The sequence below is a fragment of the Podarcis raffonei genome, chromosome 1 (genome assembly GCF_027172205.1).
Source record: "Podarcis raffonei isolate rPodRaf1 chromosome 1, rPodRaf1.pri, whole genome shotgun sequence".
Lineage (NCBI taxonomy): Eukaryota > Metazoa > Chordata > Lepidosauria > Squamata > Lacertidae > Podarcis > Podarcis raffonei.
The window spans coordinates 21,519,083-21,529,791 of record NC_070602.1 but is presented as its reverse complement, the minus strand read 5'-3'; the positions used below and the strand labels follow the sequence as shown (position 1 = coordinate 21,529,791).

The 10,709-nt window shown below is 44.8% G+C and overlaps 1 protein-coding gene across 3 annotated transcripts; it reads left to right on the top strand.

The window, feature by feature from the left end:
* Positions 1-538: 538 nt before the first annotated feature.
* On the top strand, positions 539-10,304 carry LOC128407585 (cytochrome P450 2C19-like). Of its 3 annotated transcripts, XR_008328837.1 has the most exons (10): positions 848-1,096; positions 2,456-2,618; positions 3,754-3,903; positions 4,896-5,056; positions 5,557-5,733; positions 6,092-6,233; positions 7,049-7,236; positions 7,722-7,863; positions 8,205-9,808; positions 9,857-10,304. XR_008328837.1 is itself a non-coding variant. In XM_053376119.1 (9 exons), the coding sequence occupies exons 1-9, from the start codon at positions 914-916 to the stop codon at positions 8,384-8,386; spliced, it is 1,488 nt and encodes a 495-aa protein (XP_053232094.1). In that variant the 5' UTR covers positions 848-913; the 3' UTR covers positions 8,387-10,304. The 3 variants fall into 3 exon arrangements, 1 of the variants encoding a protein (XP_053232094.1); XR_008328838.1 differs by lacking the exon at positions 2,456-2,618 and having other exon boundaries at positions 539-1,096; XM_053376119.1 differs by having other exon boundaries at positions 8,205-10,304.
* The last annotated feature ends 405 nt before the right edge of the window (positions 10,305-10,709 follow it).

Below are 10,709 nucleotides of genomic sequence, written 5' to 3'. Positions count from 1 at the left end.
TTCTCAGTTTACTTCACCAAAGCTGCAAGGTCTCCTAACAGCGATGTATTTGTGCTAAGGCTGAGCTCCATTATGGACCTGCCTTCAAGTTTATTTCAAATATGTGTGTTCCAATAGTCCAGACTTGCCCAAAATTGCAGTAATTTATTTTAAATGTGTGTTGCTCCAAGCCATGAAATCTATTGTCTTTTTTTGCTTTTTTTGTTTTTTTTGTTTACCTGTCTGGCATACATACCTTTGATGTTTTTTTTAAAAAAAACAATGCAAGTTTTCTCTACACTTCTGACACAATTTGTCACATTTGTGGGCATCTAAGGTGCAAGAAGCTTCCAACCAAGCACTCAGAGTGTAGAAGAAGGTCTCCTGCAGGAACGTTAAAAGCAGAACCATTTGCCACAAGGCTACTCACCCTGCCAAGACAGGGATGTATTTGTGTTAAGGCTGAGTTCCATTATGGACGTGCCTTCAATTTTATTTCAATTTTATTTCACATTTGTGGGCATCTGAGGTGCAAGAAACCTCCAACCAAGCACTCATAGTATACAAGAAGCTCTCATGCAGGAACCCGGTCCTGAATGCACCTTAGAAGCAGAACCATTTGCCTCAAGGCTACATTACAATGTTTGGCAGGAAAAAACCTGAACCCCTGGTTGTCTTACATCGCAGACCTTGTGCTCAGTAATGCCGTTATCATTGCCTTACTAATCAATGAAGAAAAAGAATACAGACTGAAGTTCAGAGTTCATTTCTTGATTATACAACCTTATCTACTTAATGGCTAATCTCATTTACTCAGAGAAACCTAGAATTCCTATTGGTGAAAGTCCATGTCTATGTGACCTCCTCAGAGTATATAAAACTGGAAAGCAAATTAATTCGTCTAGAGTCATTTCAGTCACTGTTAGCTGGTGCCATGGAGCCTCTAGGGACAGTGACGATTTTGATGATCATATGTATCTCTTGCCTTGTTTTCCTTGCAGCCAGAAGCAGAACGCCAGAGAATGCAAAGCAGCTGCCACCTGGCCCACCTCCACTGCCCATCGTAGGGAACGCTCTGCAGCTGAAGACCAACAACCTGGCCCAGGTTCTCCAGGAGGTAAGCCAAAGATGAGCACCTTCTTCAACAGCTGTCTGTTGATGACCGTTACCTGTTTGCAAGCCTCTTTCCACCTGACTCTTTTGGAAGGGGAAAATCCATTGTCAGTTTGTTTATTTATAGATGGTACCATCTGTGTGCAGGGCACATTTGCAGAGTATAAGGCAACAGACTCTGCACTTTGACAGAGGAGAGGCAAAAGAGGGAGGGGAGGCATCCAGACCAGAAGAAAAGAATAGCAGAATCGCTGTGATTTCAGTGGCATGGACTTGCGCTTGGCTACATCGGCAGGGATGGGGAGCAGGGACTTGTCCCAAAGGCTCCACAGAAAAGAGGTGGACTTTGAGCAGGTCCCACAACTCCACAAAGGGGGTTGTTTTATTGTCATTTTATTGTCTTATGCTTAAAATAAAAGCCATAAAGCCCCCTTCTGAGTAACGAACTTTAAAAAGCAATAGTGCAATTTTCATACTATTTTAGAGACAGGGGGCGGGTCCAATCCTCCCTCCACACATAGATGGTTTGCGCATTTTTGCCCTCTGAACATTTTTAGCCTCTGCTGGACAGTGTGGAGTTCATAGTCTTCTTGTATTTTGAAAAGCTGCTCCTTTATTTTCCCCAGAATGTGCTCGGTGGGAAGGTACTGTAATAATTCCCTTAGAAAAATGAGTGTGAGGGGGACATAACTATATTCACGATATAGAGAAAGTGGATGGGGAAACACTTTTACCCCCCCTCTCATAATGCCATACCCTCCAACATTTCTTCAATGAAAATAGGGACATCCCATTCCATAATGATAATTTTACTTTTTATAGCCCACACAACTTACTGGGTTGCCCCAGCCACTCTGGACGGCTTCCAACATATATAAAAACATAATAAAACATTAAAAATTAAACAAAAAAACACTTCCCTATTCAGGATTGCCTTCAGAGGGGGTCGGATAACTCTATACCCTCCAACATTTTTCCAATGAAAATAGGGACATCCTAAGGAAAAGGGGGGACAAAGAAATGTTCAGACAAAGTTCATTGAAGATAAAGCTACCCATAGCTGCTAGCGATGATGCTGAACCTCCACCAGTTCCAGGGACCTGCAGGAGGGGAGCGTGCTATTGCACTCAGGTCTTGATTTGGAGCTTCCCAGAAGAACTGTGTTGACCACTGTGATAACAGTCGTGGACTAGTTGGCCTTTGGCCTGATCTAGCTGCAGAACTCTTCTGTATGTTATTAAGAGTCATGTGGTTCAGATGCCCATAGTGAGTCTGGGGGCAGCGAGGCTCTACATCAGCTTTACGACTTTCTCCTAACCCGTAAACCCACCTAGATGTGTGTCTTTCTCTATCTTTTTTCCAGTTTAGTGAGAAGTATGGCTCTGTGTTCACAATGTATTTTGGAACAGAACGGGTTGTGGTGCTGCATGGCTATGATGCAGTGAAAGAAGCACTGATCGACCGTGGAGAGGAATTTGCTGCCAGGGGACGCCTGCCATTAGCTGATGATGTCAACAAGGGATTAGGTATTTTATGGTGGTTTGACCAGTGGAGGGGGGGACGCAGGAAAATCCCTCTATTCATGAAAATAAAGCAAAAAATGTTGCAAAGACAAGTCATTGCATCTTGAGATAAACTTTCCTAATTAATGTTCCCACTGGACTGTAGCAATAGCAGAGCTATATATTGGGCATTGCCATTTAAGAGAGAAATGAGCCATCTCATAAAAGTACTTAAGCAATATCTAGGGCAGTAGCAGAGAAAGGTAGGTGTGGTGGGTGCTGGCCGCCCTGGGTGCAATCCCTGAGGGGAGTGATATCGCCACAGGTGGCGCCCCCCTGGGATGTGCGTTGCCGCTGGCACCCGCCGGAAGGTCCCCGCCGCCACGCGCCGCCTTACACCCACGGGTGCTTACCCCTGCCCACGCAGGCTACTCCAGGTGCCGGAGCAGCTAGCTCCGCCTCTGGTTTAGAGGAAGCACCAAAAATTAAAACAGGATTGAATGAGTCTCTAGCCTTTAAAAATAATGGTCTGGGGCAATTCTGGTGTGGGCAGTAAGTGTGAGAGTTATGTGAGCAGAATTCCCTGGCCTGGATTTTGTGAATCAATAAGCTCTCCACACCAAGAAAGAGTTTCAAAGTTACTGCAAGCTATCGTTAAATTTGTTACCAAGAAAATAAATAAATACAAATCAACACATTGCACTTATACAACTAGCAATGTAGTCCAGTTTCTTTAAGTTCTTTCTGGTTAATATAGTCCAAGAACTATTGCTTCTCCATTATACTGGCAGCTTCAGAGAGAGACCCAGGCTCCAAGAGATAAATTATCAGTTAACATAAATATCAAAACATTGAAACCTCTTTTTAAGCTTTAGCTGCAAAAATGGACATTCTGCAAATGCAAACCTCCACTACGTTTCATACACAACACACACAAACATAGGATTTTATGCACATTATACACATATATTTTACAGTAAGGGCATGTATCAGAAGACTGGCCAGCTACTGCTCATGGAATAAGGAGGCACCAAAGTACCAAGTCTCCAGGTGGTCTGGAGCCAAGAATAAGAGCCTCCTGCTCTTCCAACCTGCTTCTTCTGCTCTCTCTTTCAGTCCATCCATCTCCTTCATGCCCATTTCCTCTTCTGCTTTCCAGGAATTGTATTCAGCAATGGGGAGATGTGGAAGCAGCTCCGACGTTTTGCCCTTACCACCCTGCGCAACTTTGGCATGGGAAAGAAAAGTATTGAGGAGAGGATCCAGGAGGAAGCACAGTTCCTGCTAGAAAAGTTCCAGGAGACGCAGGGTGGGTAGCCACTGCCCTTCATCGACATAGGCTTATCAAGCAGACCCCCTTAAACATCACAACAGATTCTGGGGTACATTACAACAGATTATTAACCACCAACTCATAAAGAAATATCATGGTGGGTACAAGCAAATTATTAAAAAATTTAAAATCGTAAAACACAGAACTAGTGGCCAACACTGAATCAAATAAATTGCCTAAAAACACGTGAAATACAAACATTTTCATCAGGTGATGAAATGCCAAAATTCTAGCTGGTTTCAATAGCAACCACATTCCAAAACACAGGTGCCATTGTGCTCAAAGTTTTAATAGATATAATAGATATCTGCATTGATATGAAACAAACATGTGATGAGTGTGTGGCAATTTGGAAGGCTTCTCCTGATGGTCATAGTGATCTGAGCAGTGTGTATGGGACAAGGTGGTCCTTAAGTCACCTGGTCCTAGGTCACTGAGAGCTTCATACACACCAGTAATGCACTGAACTTACCTTGTCAACGTACTGGCAAACAATGCATAGCTTTCAGCAGGGGTGTAATATGCTGACACAGACCAGTTCCAACTAAAGCCCAGCTGCTGCTTCTCTATCAACTGCAAGAGTGCTCTGCAGATATTGTTGAATTCCAACTGCTTTTAGCCCCAACAGTCATCAGTGGTCCAGAAGTTAGAGTCTAGCAGCATCTGAAGTGCTTTAGATTCCCTAGTTTTAGTCTAGACTTCACCAAGGCCTGCACCACTGTGGTCACTCTTTCCTATCTAAGGATATATTGGCTGAAGCTGGAGGAAAGCACCTTGGAAAGTCCTTGGAAGAAACCACTCATAGCCACTGAAGATGCCCGTGCCTCCAGCATTGTTGTGAGAAAGGCAGCTCCCTGTCTGACCACTGAGGCCAGGAGCCAGGAAATGGCAGCTCAGAAATTCCAGACTAGATCATTGCCTAAAACCTGTAGTGGGGTTGTATAATTATTTTTTTGTTATCCTTCCAGAGAAGCCCTTGGATCCAACCTACTCGCTCAGTTGCGCTCTCTCCAATGTCATTTGTGCAATTGTCTTTGGGAAACGATACGATTATAATGACAAGAAGTTCCTATCCATGATGAGCTTAATGAATGAAAACTTTCAGGTTTTTAGCTCTTCTTGGGGACAGGTAGGTGCCATCTTTTTAAAGGCCCTTTCCCACAAAGTCTAAATTTTCCTGCTGTTTAAATTCTTTCTTCCAGGCTTCTCATGACCCATACTGCCTCTGCCTCTTAATATTTCTGTTAATGTCCTAGTTGCAGGTTTGCCATGGGTAACTGGTTAGCCACTGTGACAGCACGATGGGCCACTGGCCTGATTTCATAGGAGAAATAAAAAAATCAAAAAATCTGCTTATGACCTCTACAACCATTAGGCAGAGGGTGGGAAAGCACTAACTGAGAGGAAGGGAAGATAATACAATGCAGTACACTCAATGAAGCACCACCCAGTAATGCAGATGGGGAACATCTACACAGATTTTCGAGGCATTGGCAGTGAAAATGCTGGTGTGTGGACCACAGAGTTGAAATGCACACAAGGCAACAGTGGCCAACGTTATACTGAAGCCCGAGTGTGGACAAACCCTGACTGAGGTTGGTGCCAATGGGTCTCTTGTGTTTCTTCTAGCTCTACAACCTCTTTCCTTCTTTGATGAAATGCATCCCTGGGCCCCACCGCAAACCGCTGAAAAACAACTTGGCACTCAGAGAGTTTGTTTTGGAGGAGGTTGAAGAGCACAAGCCCACTCTGGACCCCAGCTCACCTCGGGATTTTATCGACTGCTTCCTTATGAAAATGGATCAGGTAATCATGAAAACTCACAGAACTCTCCAAGTGGGTTCTCCTGCCACTCCTGAAGCTTCCCAACCAGCAGACTTCCATCCAGCTTCTTGTGGGGAATGCCAAGGAAAGAGATTCCTGCCCACACCCCATTGGAGTAGATTCATTTCCCATTGCTGACCTGTTCCTGCAGTAAGTGGGAAGTTCTTTCTAATGATTAGCTCTCTGGGCAAGGAATGTCTAGAGGAACGAGCTATAAAAAGACTTGAGATAAGATGTGTCTTGGGAAGGGAGCTGGTCCCAGTGGCGCTGCTAAATTCTTGTTATGCTGTACTCTGAACAATTGAGTTGACTCCACTGACTGTGTTGTGTGTTTTTGCAGGAAAAAGGTTATAGTGCATCCCATTTCACCATTGAAAACTTGGCCATAAGCACAGTTGACTTGTTTGCGGCTGGAACAGAGACCACCAGCACCACACTGCGATACGGGTTCATGATCCTCCTCAAATACCCAGAGATACAAGGTAAAACTGATGCCTTATTAGTACTTATTATTCTTGTTCTCTCCTAGATTTATGTGTCACAGGTCCAAGAGGTTGTTGTTCTGCCACTTTCCCCAGGAAAACCCACTGTTCATTGCTGAATGTTAACCATCGCTGACTGACATCAGCAGTAAACAGAAGGCTTTCCTTGAGACCACAGTGGGGATGTGTGTGTGGACAAAATGCTCATACCCATGCCTAGAAATCCCAGCAAAAACAGAAATGTGGATGAGCTCTTATAACTGACCTTATTGCAAACCCCAGGATTTTATATACAAACAGTAACAACTTGAATTTGGCCTAGTAGTATAGTGGCAGCCAGTGCAGATCCTTTAGACAAAGGCATCACATCCTGCACAGCTGAACTTTCTGTGCCAGTCTGAAGGGTAGCCCACAAAGGCACAACCACAAGGGCCAGGGGTCAAAAGGCCCTCAGGTAGGATCAGAATCACTGCAGGACAGTGCCTCCAATAGGAATCCCTCTAAGCTGGACCATCACTTGCTCCTAAAACTTCCCTAAAGAGGAGGCTTTTGTCCCTCTGGGCTCCTTTTGGATAGAAATTGAATTAATATATAAATAATTGCAGTTATACTATGTTTCCCTGTTTACAGATGGATTACTGAAGGTGAGCTACAATAATTTGTCTGAGTTAATGTGATGAGTCAATAGAAAGTTGGCATCAGAAAACATTGAAAACTCCAAAAATGTGCAGGGGCTGGCAGGCACTCCCATGGAATTTCAATTGCTTCTATGATATTTCCTGCAGTGGTGTTAAACCTCATTCTTCCCATTACAGAGAAAGTGCATGAAGAAATTGACCGAGTTATTGGCCGATCACGAAGTCCTTGCATGGCAGATCGTGGGGAAATGCCTTACACAGATGCTGTCATCCATGAGATCCAGAGGTTCATCTCTCTCCTCCCACTGAGCGTCCCTCATGCAGTACTCAAAGACACACCGTTCAGACAATATGTCATTCCAAAGGTCAGCTCTTTTCAAGGCTCTAAGTAGTAATAGGAGGCTGCTAGCCATGATGGCTATATTCTACCTCCATGGTGAGAGGCAGCATGCTTCTGAATACCAGAGGGTGGAAACCACAGGAATTGAGAGTGCTGTCTTGTTTAGATTATGTTTAAGGGCTTCCCATGGGCGTTTGGTTGGACACCATGAACACAGGATGCTGGACCAGATGGGGCCACTGGACTGATCCAGCAGAGCTTTTCTTCTCTTCGTATGTACAAGCAAGGGAAGTAGTTTAGCCCAACTCCTAAAGTGTAGCTGGGCATCTTGAAGCCTGGACTTCATTTTAAACACCCTATTGCCTTCTGAAGCTGCCCCATTCTTCTCTGTATCAACAAAGAACCTTCCTTCCTGTTAGTGTCTTCCCACACCATTCCTTTGTGAGTGTCAATTTTATGCTTTTGTTGGGTGTCATGGCCATCCAGCCCATTTCTTTGCACTCTCTGCAGGGCACTACCATATATCCAAGTCTGACATCTGTGCTACATGACAGCAAAGAATTTCCAAACCCCAAAGAATTTGACCCGGGACATTTCTTGCACAAAGATGGCACCTTCAGGAAGAGCGACTATTTCATGCCTTTCTCAGCAGGTAAGATCTCTGCTTCCTCAGTTGGCTGCAGTCTTGGCCAGCTCAGGTCTTTTCCGTCTCCCTAATCGGCTGGTGTCGGGGCAATGAGGGGGAACCTCCTTCCTCCTGCAGCCTAAACTGGAAGGGCTCCCAGTTTGTGAGAGAGGGGCAGAGGCTTCTGGGTCCATCAGAACTCCTTGCACCTTTCCTGTGGCCAGCTGAGGCAAAAGAAATGGTGGAAAGAGAGACTCTCCCAGGAGCTGTTCTGGAGCAGCACCTTTGCTCCTTTGCCATGATTGCTATTTTCTCCGTAACAGCCAAAGTGGTTGTTGTGCATCTTACACTTTGGGTTTCCTTTGCAGGGAAGCGGATATGTGCGGGGGAAGGTCTGGCCCGTATGGAGATCTTCTTGTTCTTGACCACCATATTACAGAACTTCACTCTGAAGTCCATCATTGACCCCAAGGACATCGATCTCACACCTGTGTTGAGCAGCATAGGCAACTTCCCTCGGCCCTATCAGCTCTGCATTGTCCCTCGCTGAAAAGCCTGCCTCAGGAGGGCTGCACATGTGGAAAAGTCGCAGCTTGGCAAATCTTTGTTCAAAAAACCCATAACACAATATCTCCTCACGTGTGGAGCCCTATCTTCTTACCTGACTATTTGTTGAAATGTTTCTTTGGGGATCTTGCTAGAGACTATTTCATGTTGAAGACATTATTGCAAAGGACAAATAGCAGGATTTAGAAATTAGTCCCACACAAAAAAATCCCATTTTTATCTTTCTTGCCCCTTCATATGCATATGTGTGCAGCAGCGTAGCTAGCCGCTGGAGTGACTGGTGCATGGGCGTGTCCTGCAGCCAGGGGTGTGTCGAGCCACCCATGGGGGTGGGGCGAACCTCTCCAATGCTTGGAGCCTCTCTGCCGCCTCCCCCTCAGCTGTAGGGCGTCTGAGGGAGAGGCAGTAGGCAGACACAAATCCCACATTGCAGCGCGAAACTTGCAGGTGCCTAAGCCACCATGTCACTCCAAAAAATTTCATGAGCCCAATTTTTTAAAAACTCATTTTGTCACACACCCCTCCATGATGACATCCGGGGCAGACTGTACCCCCCACCCCCTTCCTCCACCACTGTATTTGTGTGATGGGCAAAATCTGCCAAGATGTAAGCTTTTTAGCCACTGAGTCTTGTTACTCTTTGGGCTAAATGAAGCCAATCAGAGTGGAAGGAACTGAGTCAACCACTGAGGAACTGGCAACCCTCAACGGTGGTTGGAGTCTTGCACCCATCACCCCTGATGTTGGCTGGGGCAGATGGGGGCTGGAGTCCAGGAATATCTGAAGGGCTGCAGGTTCCCCATTCTTGCCATGAGGGCTCAGTTGGGACAACTCCCATAATCCCATTTCATTGGCTAGGTGGCTGGAGATAATGGGAGCTGCAGTCCAGCAACAAAATCTCCAACCTTGACTTGGTGGGTTGAAGTGCTGCAGGCTGTAGAAGCTGGGTGGGTTGAGACCCCTGTCTGAGATGACCTTTTCATTCCCTCGCATGTCGTACCTGAGATACAGCAAAGTTGTTTAACTGAGTGACAACATAAGCTTTTTTGGTGACCCTTCTATAGATCTGTACACTGAGATTGGCAGGTATGTCGATGCTAATAATAAAGCACAGGCAGACAATTTTATTTGGAAAGATAGTCCAATAAACTCAGTTTGGAGTTTCCTGGTGCTAGAACAAAATGTATTTCACTTTCAGCCTGAGCTAAGAAGGAAAGTCTTTGGAGGGTGCTGCAGAAATCAATAGCTTTTAAAATCTTTACCCCTTTCAACTAGTAGAACATCCTTGAGACTTGACATTTACAAATGTTTGCCAATAATTCCTTTAAGGGTAACCATGTTCTAAAGAACAGATAGCAATACTGGATGCAACTGAACTTCTGAGTAAGTATGGGAAATGAACTAAGTTGGATCCAGAAATCTACTAGTCCTAGGAAGCATATCTTCAAGAAAGGCACAGAGCATAGATGGGCAAGATCTCCCAAGCCTACCTTGGATGAACTTGGAAATCATCCAAGCTCTTCCAGGATAAGAAAACTATTTTTTTTCCTCCTGAGCCCAACTGAGGCTCTCACTGTCTTTAAAAATCTAGAACTGAGAAAATAGCTCTCCCTCAAATTCTCCACTTACTTTGTGGGTGGCAAAATAAGGAAGGTCATTGTGGCGTTTGCCCTCCTAGGTGTGTGACATCATACTGGGTTCATAAGGAAAGGGTTAACTAATTGTAAAATGACTAACCTATAGGAACCCAAGGGGAGAAGTTAGAGTTGGTGTTAGAGTTGTTAAGAAGTCAGTTGAGAGTTAGAGAAGGGAGAGGGAGGATAAGTGTGTGGGTTGGGCTAGTTTGATGTGAGAACGTGAGAGAATCAGTTAAGAGGAGTCAGTTATACAGTTGGGATAATCAGTTAGAAGGTATTAGAAAGGTATAGGCTGGAAAAAAGTAAGATTAAGAAACTGACAAGAAAATTAACTGAGAAACCATATTTGTTAATGCTTACAAAATAAACTTGTTTATTTGATTTAATAACTGACTGGACTCAGTGTGTACCCGAGAGTAACGGGTTGGTGGCAGCGGGGAAGCGAGCACAGTGGTGGCGCAGGGATCAATAGATCGTCAAACGTCCGGGAACCCTGTGTGATCGCCACAGTCATTTCACTGAATATTCTCCAAGGGAGGACTGAAAATCTCCAGGAGTTTGAGAGGGAAAACTTTCAAAGAATTGTCAGAATTTCTTTCCTCTCAGCCTTCCTTCAACCCTGCTCCCATTCAGTGAAACAGAAAAATGTTTCCCTAGTACAAATTCAGA